The 19266-nt window shown below is 40.0% G+C and overlaps 1 protein-coding gene across 5 annotated transcripts; it reads left to right on the forward strand.

The window, feature by feature from the left end:
- The first annotated feature begins 12 nt into the window (after window positions 1-12).
- On the forward strand, window positions 13-19147 carry shc2 (SHC (Src homology 2 domain containing) transforming protein 2). 5 transcript variants are annotated; one of them, XM_042417318.1, is made up of 15 exons: window positions 13-1030; window positions 3950-4746; window positions 8690-8760; window positions 11065-11125; window positions 11455-11574; window positions 12063-12116; window positions 12308-12359; window positions 12699-12825; window positions 13693-13873; window positions 14488-14581; window positions 15826-15999; window positions 16279-16344; window positions 16629-16963; window positions 17232-17383; window positions 17661-19147. In XM_042417318.1, exons 2-14 carry the CDS (start codon window positions 3994-3996, stop codon window positions 17358-17360), a joined length of 2217 nt encoding a protein of 738 aa, XP_042273252.1. In that variant the 5' UTR covers window positions 13-1030; window positions 3950-3993; the 3' UTR covers window positions 17361-17383; window positions 17661-19147. The 5 variants fall into 5 exon arrangements, with proteins under 5 accessions (XP_042273252.1, XP_042273250.1, XP_042273249.1 ...); XM_042417316.1 differs by having other exon boundaries at window positions 13-316; XM_042417315.1 differs by lacking the exon at window positions 13-1030 and having other exon boundaries at window positions 1047-4746.
- The last annotated feature ends 119 nt before the right edge of the window (window positions 19148-19266 follow it).

Consider the following 19266-nt stretch of genomic DNA (forward strand, 5'->3'; position numbering starts at 1 on the left):
ACCCACTAAGCATTGAAACTACAACCCAATGAGGAAGCACGGTTTGCAGCAGTGGGTGTGTTTCAGCAGGGATGCTTATGGCAAAAACGTAAATTTCAGCTAGTATCTTAACTGTCGGTATCTTACTTGGGTGTTTGAATATGATATCTGATGTATTTGAAAACGTTTCTGGTCAATCACAGGACTTTACTGAAACCGAAAATAGGGGCTCAACGAGAGCTCTTGGTTATTTATTTTCTCTGCCACGTTGCGTCTGTTTTGTCGACGCAAGGGTGCTCGAGCTTGACGTCGCTCGAGCCTGACGTATGAGGTAGAGGTAAAATTGAAGCAGCAGTAAAGTGGAATAAGGATACTTGTTAGTGAAATTTGTAATTAAAACATTACTTTTGACAATGACATCCCTCCATTTAAAAGAGGGCACCAGACATACAAAGCTAAAACATTAGGTAGTTTGCAAATCATGGTTGGAAATGTCTGCTTGAAAATCTATTCAAGGCCTACAGAAAAATGTAGCATTTTAATGTTTGAAAGTTGTTGTCACTCTTGTTGCCAATCCAAGTTATACCTACAATAAAATAGCTTCATTTTAAGTTTTGCTACCAAATAATTGATAATTATATCTTTAATAGAAAACATACAGGCTTGTGTTGTTGGCTGATTTGAGGCAAAGGAATGAACACTTTCTAACTGATTTAAGCTATTTCACTTATTTATTGAATAATGTATTCAATTATACTTTTATTAGATAGACTACAAGTGACATTTTTCATCTTTGGGATTTCACTTTGGATAATCCAGGGACTGGAGTGACCGGACGGTTTTATAGTCTTGTTTTGGTGCATGATGGCTCCACTGTCATACTGTCATGACTCACTGGGACACTTGAATAGAGGAATAGAGCTGAGCCATCGTTTACGTTATTAATGACACCTGTGCTTTCCTGCTATGACAAGTCCTGTTACTGCTACTCAATAATATGCATTGAAAAATGCATAAGTCACCTGGTATATTTTTGTTGGCCTTACACAGGGTAAATATGTTACTTTCTCAGTCAATAATTTGTTAGTACATTAAAAAATAAACTCTCTTTACATTTTAACTGAACAGTATTGTTTTGAGGTCCTGTGCTGCAAGCAACCCGTGTTGTTGTTCTTAGTTGTAATCGCTGTTGTCAGGGTAATGGCTGCTAATGAGTGGTGGTGTATTCACAGCATGATTTGTTCCACTTGTATATGCAAAATACCAAAGTGAGGAGGTAAATATGTTAACTCTTCACACACAGAGAAACACATTATTGTTGAGTGTTTGAAACTGCAGTGTAACATCACATGCAATTAAGTAATGCATTAATGTCCAATCAAGCCTAGTGCAATCTTTGTAATGATTGTTATTACATCTATTTTAAAAACACTTTTAATTAATTTGGTTTTAATTAATTCTTGTATATTTTACTTATGTGTGCATTATGTCGTCAGTGCAGTCATTTGTCATGTGACAGAAAAAAAAGGGACAGAACATACTGAGGACGGTGCATGTATCGATTACATCTGGTTTATCAGTAACTTTTTATACTCCGTAGCAAACTAACAAGAAGTGATTGGCTGTTTGGAAGAAGGTGGGGTGGCAGTAGTGGTGTCACACGGTTTCTGATGGTGGTTTGTGTGTGTGTGTGTGTAACCGTGTGTATGGTTTGTTCTAAAATGGACTCCTGACCAGTGATAGGAAACAGTTCTCTCAACCAATAGCTGCAGCTGCTAAATACTACTATAATTGAACCATACACATTGCTTATCTGTGATAAAAGTCATTGGATGTTCACTGGGCTGGATCTTATTTTCATCCCCTTTCTCCTCAGAGCCTGACATATAGGTAAGCTTCCTGCCATGCCTTTCTGAATAAGTTTTAATACACCAACTTTATCATTTCAGTAGCATTTGTTATAGTTGTACACATTTCAGTCAGGATCATGTTGTATGAATTACAGTTTGTGTAATGTGTTGTTTCTGGAGTCACATTTTGTTGGACGGAGAACATGATGCTCCTCTCTTACACTACTGTCTAAACTGATTATGGGAGTAAACAAATCGAAATGATTTGCTTGATTGAATTTAAGCAATTTACCTCGTTTGACAGGAACATAATGAGCTTTTCCTTGTGTGTGTGTGTGGGTGGCTTTATTTAGTCAGTTGATTACCCCTCTTTTTGCGTAACAGATGACCCTGACTATTGGCTTATTTCACAATCAGTGCAGACATCATTCACATCTATTTGTATTTTGCAGCTGCTTGTTTTTTAACCATTGAGGATTCTTTTTTCTTTGTTGTCCCAAAAAAATAATCTTTTGGATCATTCGTGACACAATACATTAGCCATCTTTTTTTTAATACACTGTATTCACTCTCACCTATGTGCATGATTTGACCACCACAAAAAAAGAAGAAAAGATTTTCAGTGTAAATCCCTGCTTAACCCACTTTGTGTTTCACACCATGAATCCTGAATGCTGTTGCATACAGTACATTACTTTTGGGTGAGGTGGGAAAATATCATTGTTAAATAGTGGATAAGAAGCGAGAGTTAAAATGATTCAACAGGGAGTGGGGGAAAGGCACGAACGAGGGTAAAAGAAGTAGGGAGCTAAAAGGATCGTGCTGAGATGGCTGATTGCTCTCTGGGGAGTCGGATGGGAGGGGAATTGAGAAGAGAACTCAGGCAGATGGGATAGGGTGGATGTTTTCAGAAATGTAGTCCCTTATGAGTGTGGCTGCTTTGTTTCCTTTATCAAGTTTTCGTCCGTCTATTGCCAGGGCAAATGGAATTACACACACACACACACACACACACACACACACACACACACACACACACATCGACTCACACAAAATACACTTTAACTAATTGGATGAGGCTCTTGCCTGCATTTATTCACCTTCACTATCAAATCTTCAGTTAATATTCTGTTTTGGGTTTCAACACAACCCTATCAGCCTGTTTCTGTTTTTCCAGAGTAGAAATATCCTTGTATGCATTTTCAGTTCAGTTTTCTACACATGAACAACATTCCCTTAATAAGACTCATTATGCCAGATGCTTATTACAAATAAGCAAAAAGCATTGATAGATGAAAAATACAAAATATAATGATAGAGGGAATCAAGTACTGGGCAACCAGGTCCTTGCTGGAAGCCAGTAATGCTTGCTTATTCTGCAGATGTTTAACTTTCAATTCAAATAAGCTTTATTAACATGGATTTTAATGTTACATTATTGAGATGATTTGATATGAATTATGTTTTACACAAGACAACAAAATAGCTACATAGATAGATAATTACAAGACTACTAATCATACATATCATCTTGAAAGAGAGCGAGATAAAAAAAGAGAGAAAAGAGTGTTGACTTTTCTTTGAGGAACCAAATAACTTGTCTGTCTATATGTGAGTGGTTTGGGATATTATTCCTATTCTAGCCAAAAGATAATGTGCACTGACGCAGATTGTTAATTTGCTTAATAGTCTTTATACAAGAAGAAATAGCTGCTTTGTGTGTGTGTGTGTGTGTGTGTGTGTGTGTGTGCAGGGTGGTTCAGGCAGATGTGTTTTAGCTAATACAGCCTGAGAGCAGCTGAGCAGGGCAGGGCTGATAGACTCAATGACATCATCCAAAGAGGGAGAGAGAGAGAGACACACTGGGAGCATACGAGCGAGCTTGCCTAAGGCAGTGAAAGGAAGCAGGCCAGCTCAGATAGAGAGGAGAGCGGCATGAGAGTGGGACAGTGTGTGTGCGTGTGTGTGAACGGGAGAGGACCAGACAGCATTCAGTTGACTTTGACAGGGATATAGGACTCCGCCTGGAAGATTTTCTCTCCAGTTTTTGCCTCCTCTTCCATTACACCTTTCCCCCTCCCCCTTCCCCCTTTCCCCTTTCCCCCCTCATCCTCTGGCAGTTATCCCCCCCTCTCAGCTCCTGCTTCAGGCGGCTCCTCCGGGCATGCTCCTTAAGCCAAAGTATGGCCGCTTTCGCAACGAGTCTGTGACCTCCTCTGACGACCTGATGCAGAGCTTAGCCATGAGCGGCAAAGTTGTGGCCACACCGGTGGTCCCCTCCTCCACCCCAAGCCTTCCTCTGCCTCCCCTGCCTCCTCTGGATCCCAGTGCCAGGTCCTCCTCCTCTGCTGGGGCTACAGCCCTGGCCGACTCCCCTTGCATGGATGGAGAACAGGATGCCACCACGACCTTCTGCATGCTCATTCCTAAGATGCCCCAGTGGAAGTTCTCCAACTCCCTGCTCAGCCGGAGCCCATCCAACTCCAGCTCCAGCTCCAGCTCTAGCAAGGACTCGGGCAAGGCAGCAGCAGCTCCTTCCCACTCCTCTTCTTCATCATCACACATGCCCAGTGGTGTAATCTCAGCTAGTGGCCCAGTAGCCAGTTTAGCAGCGGTGCTTAACTCCTGTGACCCTGTGTGTGTCACCCCCTGTTCCCTACAGGCCATTCGTGGGCAGAGAGCAGTAGCAAACTCTGCCAGTCCAGGGGGGCATGGATTTGGGGCCACAGAGGCAATGGCGAGCCCTGGCGGTTCCAGCAGCTCCAGATCAGGAATGAACCGCAGGACAAGGGTGGAAGGCATGTGGCTGGGGGGAGAGGACTTCAACCAGAAGGGCAGCTTCATCCACAAACCCTCCCAAGGCTGGCTGCACCCTGACAAGAAGATTGCAGGACCAGGGGCCTCTTATATTGTCAGGGTGAGTCACTTTGCTCTCTTACAGGCCACCTTGTTTTGAAAATGTGCACAACTAACTTTTCTTTTTCCGGCACTCACAACAACTGCCTCCTCACAGAAAACAGCCAATCACATAATATTAATGACCCCATTTAAAGGCTTCACTATCTGGGTGGGAAACAAAAGGACACCACGGTGCCAGGCAGTTTGTTATGCAGCTCATGTGGCGAGGGCTGGGGAATACATAATTTAATCCAGATAGATGGCTTGGTGTGGCTGGTTGGGAGACTGCGTCAGGAGAGCACACAGGCGTCATAGTAGAGAGAGATAAACCATGAAATTATGTGTACAGACTGAAGTATGGATTGATATTCTACAGCATTGTTTACCATAGGTTGAATGCATCATACTATACTTAGAGCAATAACCATCTGTATTCATAGTGTTTGTAACACACCTGATTGTAAGCTCCCACTGTAAGCTTGTGGGAGTGGTGTTCTTTGTGTGGGTTCAGGATTGTTTACATTCATGGGTGGAACAAGACCATAAGATTTTATCTATAAAAATGTATTTACAATTCTTCAGCACAGTGAATCTTAATCTTCTAATTAGTCTTGCCATTATAATATAATTACATAATATAATTAAATTATCTTAATTCAGAATATTTTTTCAAATATTACGTAAACTCTTTGTGTTTTTATCAAAAATAAGATACAGAAAAGTGTTGGGGTGTCCCACCAAAACAATGACAATGATTATAACTGAAAAAAAATTGTATACTTAAAAGATATATCTATCGGTGTGTATTACTGATTTGTGTTTACAAAGGGTTGCCATACCAAGCAGACTGCTTGACGTCAATGTCAATGATCTCCCCTTAGTAATCCCCCACGCCTGTTCACCTCCGCCCCTCTTGGACTGCTCTTCTCCCCTCTCCTCCTCCTCAAACTAATGACATGGCTCTTGATTAACCCAGTCTGAGGCCCAAGCACGCTTTCTAATGGCATTATACAGGCACCATTCATTCCTATATTCAATTACATTTAATCACAGTCAGCATCATGTGATGTGGAGGAGGAGGACGGTTGGACCGGTATGGGAGGGGTCCATCTGGGATCAGTGATGAGTACGTAGGAGCTCTCATCACCATGCAAGGCTTTCCTTACACAAGTGCTCCTCTCATATTTGATTGATATCTCAGTTAATTGCCAAGCTTTTAACAGCTTATTGTTGTCAATTAGCAATCATTTTAGATGACCTATGTGAACTAATGCTTGAAATCTATTTCATGGCAGTTGAAGCTATACTACATGTGTGATTCAGTGGTGAATCTATGCAGGGAGGAGTACTTGCAGCATGTATTAGTGTCAAAGTGACAGTAGATTTCTGCTGTGCTGTGCCATTTTTAATCAGCTACCATAGTGCACAGCTCTCTCTTTCTCTCTCTATTTCTGTTTCAGCGCCTCTTTCTCTCTCACTCAAATACAGATGCACCAACACACAAACACCTCTCTGCTGGGAAAGACACATATATGATTCTCCAGTTTCCTCCTTTGCACTTTCTCTCTGTCCACGCAGCCGTGTCAGGCTCTGTATCTGGCCAGCATCTGCCGTCTTCCACAGCCAGGACACTGCAGCAACAATCAGACAAAGCACTGCAGCTGCCAAAGCAGTTATCATTTAGAGAGCTGTATCAAAACCAGACTGCTATCATTTTTTACTGTTACCGTACAATCTGCTGCACAGTATTTGCCCGTCAAATTACAAAATCTGTAAACTGTAATGTAATTTTCTGTTGCTATCGGTGCAGTTTCCAGAAAGTTCTCCTACCATGCAGTGGATGAGTAGCTCAGTGTATTGTAGCATGTGCCACAATATGCTGGGATGAGTGCACAAAAGTGTGAAATTAGAAGAAACTTAACTTTCAGCAATGTGGAAAATTTATCGCTTTAGGCTGTAGGCTACTGAACTTGAAAAAAATAACAGAATAATTCACTGTCTACACTATTCAGAACATATATGTGTCTTGGTCTGACCTACATTAACAGTACATTATTGGTAAAATGGAAATTGGATATGTTCTGCAGAGCTGACAGCGATAATACATAAACTTTAACATAGCTCTTGGAGGAAAGTTTGAAAGTGGATGCCAGTGTTATTAAATTTCTGAAGAATGCTTCTTGGAAAGTCAAAGTCCCTGCAGCCATAAGAAATAGCACGCTACAGACTTGGCCAAAAGGATAGGAGTGCAGATAGGGTGATAGAAGACGGGATGCGTTGCATCAGCAGATGAGTGTGTGACAATGGAGGCATTGGCAGAGAGAGGGAAAGAAAAAAGAGAGACAATTTTCCTGATGGAAGACTTCCCCCGTCTCCAAATCTGGTTAGAAAGCTCATTAAGCTCTCAGGCTCAAAGGCTGCTCTCTATCGCTCTCTGTGTTTGTGTGGCCGCTGTGTGGTCTGTCTGCTGTCGGTTGCAATCACAGTAACAAACCTGAAAACTACACTAAATATGACATTGACTGAGCTAAAGTACTTATTGGATGGACAGGATATGAATTATGTAGCACCATATTATTTTCATAAAGAGTTTGTAAGATCGCTGAAGTGTTTTATATCACAAGATTTGTATAAGATTTAAGATGAGTTTTGGGATGTCTTTTCAAGCAGACCAAGCACTTGGGCAGCGATCAAATGATAGATATAAACACTCAAAGAAAACAAATTCCAATCCAGTGACGGTAATCAGCATTAATGGACAAGTCCTAATATTGCTTCTCACTAAAATAAAGTGTAATTATTACACTTTATTTTAGTGAATCAGTTTATTCACTGTGTTTACTTACAGAGACAAGGTACATTAATGAACACTGTTAATGTTACATAGTGAGACAGAAGGTTTTCATTAGTTGTTTCTGGACAGATGTACAGTACAATATATAGACGTTTCATTAAACATAATTTTACTGTATAGGTATTATATTTATATCATATTTATTTAATAATGATTTACAGAAATGTGTAGTCAGGTTTTACTCATCACTACATCTTATCATGTAAATTCCAAAGATATTGCAAATAAGTACAGGATATTCTCATATGCATTGACTGTATACACAAACACACTCACTCATAGCATCCCCCCAGAGGCCTAGGAGGCTACAGTTTGTCTATGATTGGGAGCTCTGAGTGCTACTAATCTAGTCAAGGTGCCATTAGCACCCCAACCTGACAGCCATTATGAAGCTGCTCAGCTGGCTGCTAGCCACTGGAGTACACTTAAATGCCCTATATGTGGATGTCGGTCAGATTGTGATGCTTGTTTTAAATTGTTGTAAATAGTAATTGTTGCCAATAGACAACAATATATTACACTCTCCAGAAATGTCTTTTTTTGAAGAAGAAGAAGAAGAAGAAGAACTGCAATGCCACTGAAACTTTTTACTGCATATGCAGCATTTTCTATAAATATTTAAAGTGAAAATATAAAGTTTTAATACTTTTTAAAAGTGCACTGTGTAGAATTTAGTGGCATCTAGCAGAACAGACTTGGCAGAAATTATATATAATATTCATAAGTATGTTTTAATTAGTGTATAATCACCTGAAAATAAGAATTGTTGTGTTTTTGTTACCTTAGAATGAGCCCTTTATATCTACATAGGGAGCGGGTCCTCTTCCATGGAGCCCGCCATGTTGTCCCGCCATGTTTTTACAGTAGCCCAGAACGGACAAACCAAACACTGGCACAAGAGAGGGCGTTTCGTGTCTCATGACCACCATAGGTTCTCCTACATGCTTGGAAGGGGAGGGGGAGGGGAGGGAGCATATGTTTTTGAAATTAGTCCACATTTGAGATAGTGAATCTCTAATTTTTGAATAAATGACAAGTTCACCTGTCCATAGCCATATTTTAAAACATATTTTAACATTTTTCTTGTTTTGTGTGCTTGTCTTTGCAGTACATGGGCTGCATTGAAGTGTTGAAGTCAATGCGCTCCCTGGACTTCAACACGCGGACCCAGGTGACGAGGTAAGCTGGTAAACAACTCGCTTGATGGCAGTGAGTCAGAAGAATTTGATCTAAGATGTCAAATTGCTTTCAGTTGTGTGTCAGTTCTGGGCTGGTACATAGTGTAGAGTAGGAGTGGATATTTTAGATTTTCATGTTCACATTATCAGGAAGTCAGTGTGGTGTGAGACATATGTAAAGTATGTTCCTTTTGTTGTAATAAGCTTAAAAAATATAGTCACACCTGCAGCTAACATTTGGGGAATGTAGGAAAACTTTCTTGTTTTTTAATTGACAGCAACACAACTTTTCTAGTCATCTCACCAAAACCTGCTCAGTCAGTTCCTGTGGAAATGTAATGCCAATTCAAATATTTAAAAAATTAAATCAATACTAAAGTCACAAGGTGCACAATGGCAGCAATATGGTATGCGTTCTGTATGTCTGTGCCGTTGTTTTTTTTTTGCCCTACACGTGATGTTATTGTTATAAAAGCATGGGAGAAGTGCACTCCTCCTCACTCTCTCTCCTCCACAATCGATCAGCAGTAATCTGAGCCCACCAAGGCTTAAGTGCAGGGGGGAGGAGGCAGCTGAGATGGAGTGATAGAGAGAGAGAGATCTATTATTGATGATGTTTGCTAATGACTATGGAAAGCTGCAGTGGTCCCCATGAATGCACCCTGCTGGATAATGTCTGCGGCTGTAACTTCTTGAGAAGGGGGGTGGGGGGGGGGGGGGGGGGGGGGGGGGGGGTTCTAAACAAAACATCAAATCAAAACATTAGCAAATGGAGACACCATACTGACTGTAGCACATAGCCTAACCCTGCATATGGCTCAGCTGCAGTATGACTGATTGTATGACATCAACTTAGTTACGATTGTTTTGGTGCACTGATGATGAACAGATTTTGTATTTGGACTGTTTTGCACTTTCCCTCAGTCAAATTCGCTTTTTCTATCCAGCAGCTTGGGTGAGGCAGTTTATCAATGTCTGCTTTAAAAAGCTTTTAAAAAAGATGTCCAATATTTTCAGTTTTTTGCTAACGACATGAGGCCTGGGTCTCTGGCTCCCTGGGGAACATGGCACTGCCCATCTGTCCCACAAGGCCAAAGATCAATGATTGATTGTCTCAGTCAATCTAGCTTCACAGGATATTTCAATGTGTGTGAATTATTGTAAACACAGCCTGGATGCAATTCAAAATCAGCAATTTAAAGTTAAAGCCTATGCATCTAGAACCGTCCTTTTGTGTTGTTTAGTTTACAGACTTAATGAAAAGTTAATTTTTGCCTGGAAAACTACAACAAATCATTCAGTGGTTGTCAGAATTTCAAAAATGCACTTCAGCTCCTGGATGTTACAGAAGGTACATCCTATCAACAGTACTCTCTGTGTCATAGTGTGAAACAGCAACATAAGTGATAACGAGGCCCAGCATTTTATGGCAGAAACTGCAGACAAAAACAATAACAACAGCCCATTTCCTCCTCCCTTTGCCCATCAGCATGAGTCATTCCAACTATTATGTTGTTTTTCAAAAATCCCTGAGAAGACCTTTACTCGAGATGGGGCCTGGGACGCTGCTTTTTAAATATTTACGAGTCACTCGATAGGGGCAACTGGGTTCTCGACTGCCGTCCCCACCGTCCCCTGGCAGTGAGAGCATGAGCTCCAGCCTCAAATTCACATTATGCCTTACTCCTGCCATCAGACACACAGGGGACAGATGCCTTAAACGCCCATTAGGCTGTCATTCCTGGGAGTTTTCACAACCACACTGCAAAGCTGTATCATATCAGCAGAGAGAATTGCACTGAGAATAGTGATGCCTTGAAGCTGCAGAAGAAGATGTGGAATTGCACAAACCCTTTATTTTCCTCTTCCCTAATTTAAAAGGGAGTAAACAGGAGCTTCATAAACAATCACTGGTGATGACTGTCATTGTTTTCTGTGTATGATCTTTAACATCAGCGGTAACCAAGGCCTGTTTAGTGCTTGTGAACTGTCCTGCTGGAAACCTTTTCTTGACCTTTACACTTTGACCTATAACCTTAGCCTAAGGAGGGAACACAAAGCTTCTGTTCATGTTTAACCTCAGGTTTTTCCATTATTGTGATGCAGCAGTTTTGTGTAGCTCTGGACACCAGGCTTAACCTTTAAAACAGTTATACTTACAATACTTATTGTTGTTGCTGGGTTGTTAATATTTGGGTACACAGTCAACATTATTCCACATGAGTTTTAGATCATAAATGTTTCCTTGTTGCATCAGTGTCCCACTATGGTTTGACCTCTGACCTTTTTTCATTCCTGTAATTAGGGAAGCTATCAACAGGCTCTGTGACGCTGTGCCAGGCGGAAAGGGGGCTTGGAGGAAGAAGGTCAATAGTAAACTTATAATCCTACTGTGCATGTTTCATTGTTTCATTATCATATTTGCAAGTAATCTGTATAGAATTTATGACACAGAGCAGAGCAATAATTGTAAGAAACTTAAGACTGTGTAAGAGAGTCAGCTTGGTAGAAATAACTTCTCGTGTGATGCTTTGTGAATCTTTTTGATATGATAAAACATGACAACTGTAAGCTAAGCAGGTTTAAGCAGGTTTTCTCTCATGACAAATACAGTATATGTGACATTTCCTAAGTACAACTGTGGTTTAATTTTGTGACTGTAATTCAGAATTTCAACTGTTTCTTTGTCATGCAGGCCCTGAACAAAGCTCTCCAGTCCATCATGGGGAAGAGTAACCTGCGCTTCGCAGGAATGAGCATCGCAGTCAATATATCCATAGACGGCCTCTGTCTGCTCATCCCCACCACACGACAGGTATGATGCTAAAGTTGATCTGCAATCATTTCGTTTCTTCTGTGACTACAACTAAATTAACAATCATATATTTGTGAAAAAAATATTATTTTGCCATATTTTTAGTTAACTCCTCCAAATGTAGCCAAATGTATCCAACACTTTCCTCAATAAATACTGTAGGTGTGGTTGGTCATGAGTTAATTGATGAAAGGAATCCATAAGTATGTGTTTTACTGAAGCATGTCAGTGCTCCATGATGTTTAGGACATTTCTACTCTCTCTAATGTCTGTGAAATTATAGGTATGAAAATGGTTACATTTTACATTTAATGGGTTTAAGTCCAAAATTTGTATTGGTCAAACTCTAATCTGTATTTCATTGAGGCATTTGACCTATTGTCCTCTGGTCCATTTATGTTGTCATATATCCAGTAATCAATAATAAAAATGAAAAAAGGGAATACTGGAAAACCTCCACCTCTGTTTTATCCACTTATCTCTTTCAGGTGATAGCGCACCATCCCATGCAGTCCATCTCATTTGCCTCAGGGGGAGATACAGTGAGTGAAGTGTATTACTCCTTGCCCTCCTTTATGTTGTTGGAATGGACATCTTGGCTCCCTCCACGTATCTGACTGGATTGCATTTTACTGGTTTCCAATGTGACTGAAGAATCAATAAGGGCTTTAATTTAGTTATACATATGTTTAATTTATCTAGTCTGATCAAATTTTCCTCCTGTCTGTTGCAGGACACGCCTGATTATGTTGCATATGTGGCCAAAGACCCAGTGAATCAGAGAGGTATGTACTGAAAAGCTTCTCTTTCAGGTTCACTGCTTGTTTCATAACCACGCACATACAACAGCTTATTGTGTCTTAAACATGGATTTCTCAGACAGTGCTGCATTATAACTGCAATGATAGTTTTACCATTTAAATTACCCACAGTTCTTGGTATAAAATACAAATATTTTGAGCAAGATATCACCCCCGTTAAAAAGAAAAAAATCAACATTTAGTGTTTTGGGAAGAATATCTTAAAATAGAAGGATTAATACAAGGCCAGGAGCTTTGTCCTAAAAGTATGTAGAAGCTGGAAAAAACGTTTTTATCTCACTAATTTTTTTTTGTCTCTCTCAGCATGCCATATCCTGGAGTGTTCAGATGGTTTAGCCCAGAGTGTCATCAGTACTATCGGCCAAGCCTTCGAGCTGCAATTCAAACAGTACCTTCACAGTCCTCCTAAAACCATGGCGTCTATGGAGAGGTAACATCATGATTTACTGTATATAAACAGATGAAAAGTCAGAAGATGATGATCATCTGTCATAATAAATCAAGGAAAGTTCACAAAAGTGTTACTACAACCAAACAAGCTAAAACTGAAACTACTACAGTAGTTTAACAAGTATAAAAACTAATAATACAGCATTAATGTACATTAAAGCATTACAATTGTACACAAACAGTTGTTGACACTACAAGAAGTGAGAATTCACTTCAGAGGCTCTCGTGAATTCAGATGATATTTTAGGGAATAATTCTACCAGCTCTCTTTGGTTATCATACTCATTTTGACATTATAAATACTGTGACATTGTACTGTCCAGACATCCTACATAAAAGCACTTAGTCACATTTTCCACCACAAAAACCCGATCCTCTGTACAATTCTCGGATTTCTTTGTTATTCATTACAAGCAGACGTGATCATTTGTTCTTGTATTACCTCGAAATCCATTTTATAATATCGATCCTTACAGATCCTCTCACCCTATCGCCAAACCTCAGGTGTTTCAGTGATGCCACTGCAGGACACAGGAGGAACTCCAGACGGTCTTTCTGTTCTGGTTTCAAATGAACATCTTCCTGCTGCCAGCATAAGCAGCTCTGGTGATCTATATAAATCTCCAGCAGATTTATATAGATCACTTTCGGATATGGAGATGTCATCTGATCGGACATAATCCATTTGAGAACCTAGATCTCCTTGTCCTATCATTATTATTACTATTAATATCACATATAAATAATAATTATAAATATAAACATAATTGTCGTTTAGATTATAGAAGTAGTAACTTTTTACTTTCCCCCTTAGATCTTAACATTCTGGTTGTGTGAACTTCTTAAGGTCTGTCAGGACAGAGGAGCCCATGTGGGGGGAGGATGAGGACTTCTCTGAGCACGATTACTACAACAGCATCCCAGGGAAGGAGCCTCCTGTTGGGGGAGTGGTGGACTCGCGGCTAAGGCCCAGTGGAGCCCTCCTTGGTCACATCCACACTCAGCCGCAGAACAAGACAGCAGCGCAGGTGAATCTCCAGGAATGATTTTAGAAACAACATGAAGTTAAAATTGTATCTACAGAGTCACTGGATTCTGGTACGGTAGCTTTAGCTATGCAATTTTTTCCTCTTAGACTTAGTATTTCCTCCACTAATATGTATGCACAAATCATTTGCAATGTTTAACCCCCAACTTCACCTTCTAACTTTATTACAGACACAGTTAAGGCTACATCTGGTCATTATCAAGTGATGTGTGACTCAGACACAGGCGTATCTCCCTCATAAACTGGTGACTGATATGTTTTGCTGCTCCTTCCCAGTATTGTTTACATAGAATTAAACTGTAGGGGCATGAAAACATACTCCATAACTGTCCCCCTGATTTGCCTGCACCATAATTGCCAAAGACAGATATGATTACATAAAGAGTCTCGGCTCTTTTGTTACCTATTGCGTGAGAGAAATCACCGCTCTCTCTGCAGCTTGTTCAAAATATGGTGACATGCTGTAGCTAATGTTTCAAATAGAGTGCCTCAAAACTACATTATGTGGGGGCAAGAGATCAGGGAGTTGTTCATTCAGGTAGAGATACAAATGTATTTAGCCTGTGTTCTTCTAGTGTGTATGTGTGTTTGCAGATGGGCTCACTGGTTAGAAGGGAGCAAGCATCTTACCCTCCTGGTCAGCTCTGCTATGAACTTCACTGGGACACAGAGACAAACAGCAACTCAGGTGAGACACCATGTGGCAGCACTTAGGTATAACATCTAGAAAAAAATAAACTTGTAATCTTTTACACCAGTTTATAAAAGAGAAGATTTCTCGCAGCAGTTGATATGAAATTTTATCATTTAAAAGAGAATAAACTGAAGGCTTTTGAATGGATTTTAAAGATGTGTAGGTGTGTCACTCTCTCTCTTTCTCAAAATGTTCGAGATTTTTCTGACTTATTGTGGTACAAGTTCAGTCATCAGTGCACTTTGTGGCCTGGATGAGAGTTGTTACTTACATTCTAGCACAGACAGAAGCTCAGTGTTTGGACACTTCTCAGGATCGTCCTGATAGCATCAAGGTTCTTTGGATCTTTAATCGGGATGACCTTCCATGAATCGTGGTTCACATTGTCTGTCAGTTTCGATAGGAGGGAAGCTTAGGTTGTCCTCATAGTTTTCTGGATTGCATTCGCAGCCTATTTGTTTCCACAGATTTCCATAATGGCCTTCAATTCTGAAGTAATCCATTATTTTCTGACATTAACACAACCAATTAAGTTATTCAAAACCATGAAAGTTTGGTACGTTTTGTTGCAGAAGTTATCTGTATGACTCTTTACTGTTGATATTAAACATTGGATTTGCAATTGAAAAAGTTGAGTGAAGTTAGAATATACTGTAGATTACTGTACTGTAGAAGTTTCATTGTGTACAAGGTTATCTACAACCCTTTTAGCTCAATTGTTACAATCATATAAATCGTTGCAACCATACAGGTTAGTGCAGTACTTAAAACTAAATGCAGAAATAATTGTTAAAACAGCCCAATAATAAGTTAATGAAAATAACACATGATATAATGGTTAAGGATTAGACTTAACTGGGTCAAAAAGATTGTTTCCATTTGGAAAAATATACAATAAACGCCAGCAGTTAACATTTTATATTTGATATTTATATTGTGAAAAGATTGTTTGGATTTTAATTATGACATTTACCATACACCTCTGGTTTAGTTTATACTGAAACTGGCTTGATTATTGAAACTTATTTGTGGAAATAATTTGTATACATACTGTAGTTGTATGCTGTAGCACTGTAGCTGACAAAACTCAATGCTTCCAATTGGGTTTTCTACCACTAGAGGGGGCCATATAATAAGGCACATAAAAAATGTATCACAAAGATATACACATACGTGACTGCACACCTACACGAGCAGCTAGAATTCAGTAGCATTTTTAGAGCACCTGTCTTTTTCAGGTCTGACATCAGATGGTTACCTGTGTGCTGATGGCCAGCCACCAAGAGACTATGAGGAGCATCAGTATGTCAACACCCAAAGTTTGGAAAACCTGGATTCACTGGCACAGGGGCCCGATGGACACAGAGGGTCCAGGGCACCCGACAGTCCCAAGAAGGACCTCTTTGACATGAGTAAGTCCTTAGATTTGGCATGATGTATTCTGATCATGGATGATGTGGAGATGAACTTGTGTTTTTTATTTGAAAAATACTGTAGTGCTCTCATTTTTAATTGGTGAAATAGAGGTGTCTTTAAGGTCCAATGATTGAAGAACTTCAGCAAGAACTTCTTTGTTTGAATATCTGACCTTCAATACCTAGAAAGTATGCAACATGACATCTGATAACAGCATACAGCTTGCTTATAGTTATCTGATCAGTTAGCCTGTGTGTGTTAATTTTATACCAAAGGAACAAGACAGGAAAAACATCTAAGGTCCAACTTTATACAGAAAAAGCATTCATTTGCTGCTACATGTGAGTTTGTTTCACTCTATTATCACTTTCTGTGGGCAGAGAAGGGTCCTTACCCAACTTCAGACATTAATTTCAGCAGATATTGGAATCTATAGGGTCAGGGATGCTCCTTTTTATTGTAATTTAACTTACTGATTATGTGGGTATGATAAGACTTTTTATAAAGCTCATTGTTCCCCATGTAATGATTACTAACCTTTACTGTTTGATGCTCTATTAGCCCTACATGAGTGCTTTAGATTTCACTATTTTTTACTCCTGGACTGCTTCATGGTCCCCAACAGGGCCCTTTGAGGATGCCTTGAAGCTCCACGAGGCCAGTAGCGGAGCTGCAGCTGGAGGTTGCAGGGCTCAGGCTGGAGGTGGAGGTGTGCAAGTCCTGGAAGACCAGTGGCCCAGCCCTCCACGCCGCCGAGCCCCTGTGGCCCCAAATGAGGAGCAGCTCCGCAGGGAGACCTGGTACCACAGCCGCATGAGCCGACGAGATGCAGAGAAACTCCTGGTCCGAGATGGAGATTTCCTCGTCCGGGAGAGCACGACCAACCCAGGACAGTATGTGCTAACTGGCATGCACTGTGGCCTGCCTAAACACCTATTGCTAGTGGACCCCGAGGGAGTGGTGAGTCTGGCAGCAAGCCACAATAGTTTCCCAAAAATATGTTTACCACCCATCAAATATACTGATCCTACTTAATTCATGATTTTTGAAAAGTTTTTTAGCTGCACTGTTTCTCATTGCAGATTTGTTAATTTGACTATTGTCTGATTCATTCGATGTATTGGTCTGCATTAAAAAAAACACTTTACATTGATCACAGTGACTGTCATTCAGTACTGTATGGCAAACACAATCACTTACACTCCATCTCTTGCTCTCCTCTATAAAGGTCCGGACCAAAGACATGTTATTTGAGAGCATAAGTCACCTTATCTCATATCACCTGAAGAATGAGCTGCCTATTGTTGCAGCAGAGAGTGAGCTCCACCTCAAACAGGTGGTCAGGAGGAAACAGTGAGCCATCTGGACCTGCATGGGACGGTAAGCATGTAATGTATGTGAAACTTTGTGAAAATAATTTGTGATGATTAAGATGGAATTGGGGATTAAAGACAAATATTCATATTTATGAAGATTCTCATTAAAACCTTGCATATTTTCAATAAATCTTAGCTGGGTGTTGTTCACCTGAGCAATACATTCCTGCATTCAATAATGCAGACAGATTATCTAGTGTCAGACATTTGACAGTTGTATCTATGAGACCTTTAGCCTGTGTCTAAAACAATGTCATCCTTCTTTCTCTCCCATATTCCAGCGCTGAATTATTCTGTGCCCATGGAAACCACAGAAAAAAACTGTATTTGGAAATCATTCATTCATCATCTAGGATGGATACTTGTCTGCAACAAAGGATATCACTGATATTTTCTTTTCACAGACAAGTCTACCAAGGAGAGTGAGACATCTCCTTGTACTTTGCTGCCTTTTGGCTAGCAGGATCAACCAAACTGTCATAAACTCAGCATGCAGCTATGAAACTAACAAACCAACCGGAATCCACAGCTTGACTTATCCCAGAGCTGGAAAATTGTCCACCAAAAAAGCAGAAATTAAAGAGAGGACTGTTTTGAGAGGACCCGACTTCAATAAATCTCAGAGAGATTTGATGCACAGTGACGAAATGTCCTACAATGCCTGTCATGTGCTTCCAGTCTACCCGGCTTTGCCTGACCAGTCAGTCACACAGAGCTGCTCCTGTGTCGTTCACTGAACATATAATGCACATTGCCAGAACAAAACTGTCACTGATTATCAGGTGCAGACACAGTATAACATATAAGAGGTGTCAGGTTCCATATTCAGTGGTTTATTACAGTAAAAATGCAAGAAGTGACATTACTGTGACAGCTGAAGAAATGTACGTTTCATTGGGATGTAAAGACTGTTACATGTTCACAGGTCTGCAGTACCTGACTCTGTGATGGCACAATGGATACACACTAAGCATGATTCAGTGCTGGATTTATAAGATGCAACCTAAACTACAAATCCACTATTTTTATTTCTCCATAATAACCAAAGCACCAAAATCCCACTTTTGTTATATGATGCTTTATAAAGTTGTGTTGAAAACATAGACCTATTATTAAACATAATTACTTGCTGGGTATAACCTTTCCCATTCTCTACAATGCAGTCATACTATATCTACATGTAGACAGCCATGTGTACACACAGACTATTGTCTTAAAAGTGGAAATTTTCATCACATTTACCAAAAAATATCAGTGTTGTGTTTGTTAGGGGCAACATACTGTATGTGTTGTATAAACCTGTGGACATTATTGCTCAGACTCAAATGAATACTACATCATGGGTTAAAAACAACCACTCTGCATACAAACTCAGTATATCCATGCCTGTATTTTCCCCAGCCCATCCAACTTCAGTGCCTTAGTAACTACAGATACAGGCATTTGTGTCAGAGTGTATATAATGTGCATTTATGTATGCTCCTATTGCAAAAGATGAGTTTTCTTGCAATGCCAATGAATGACTGAACAAAAAATCAGGATGATTAAGCTCTTATACTTGTGAACAGTAATGTAAGCTGCTCTTGTTTTGGGGTGAATAATGTTTAACACTGTCATATTATGTCATGATTGTCATTGTCTGTATGAGTGTTTAGTCCCTTCACTCCATAGAGAGCACTTCTCTGCAGTGATTGATTCGAAAAACCAGGGATTTGGACAGCAAATTAAATCCTTTATTTGTCCCGGCTCAGGGAAATACATCACTTTATCGATTGTCCTATCCCACGTCTGTCTTTACATGTCAGTTATCCTGTCTTATTTCTGCTCCTTGGTTGAACTGACAATAAGTTTGCCATTCAATTTTATCCAGTCTAATACTTTTAAATC

This window comes from Thunnus maccoyii, chromosome 7, assembly GCF_910596095.1.
Source record: "Thunnus maccoyii chromosome 7, fThuMac1.1, whole genome shotgun sequence".
In the NCBI taxonomy this organism is placed as follows: domain Eukaryota; kingdom Metazoa; phylum Chordata; class Actinopteri; order Scombriformes; family Scombridae; genus Thunnus; species Thunnus maccoyii.

What these genes read in the sequence shown, in the direction of transcription:
- shc2 (XM_042417318.1), top strand. Translation starts at nt 3,994, where the DNA reads ATGCTCCTTAAGCCAAAGTATGGCCGCTTTCGCAACGAGTCTGTGACC. An exon ending in AGACCCAGTGAATCAGAGAG is followed by an intron (nt 12,360 to 12,698) that starts GTATGTACTGAA and finishes TGTCTCTCTCAG; the next exon opens with CATGCCATATCCTGGAGTGT. An exon ending in AGAGACAAACAGCAACTCAG is followed by an intron (nt 14,582 to 15,825) that starts GTGAGACACCAT and finishes TGTCTTTTTCAG; the next exon opens with GTCTGACATCAGATGGTTAC.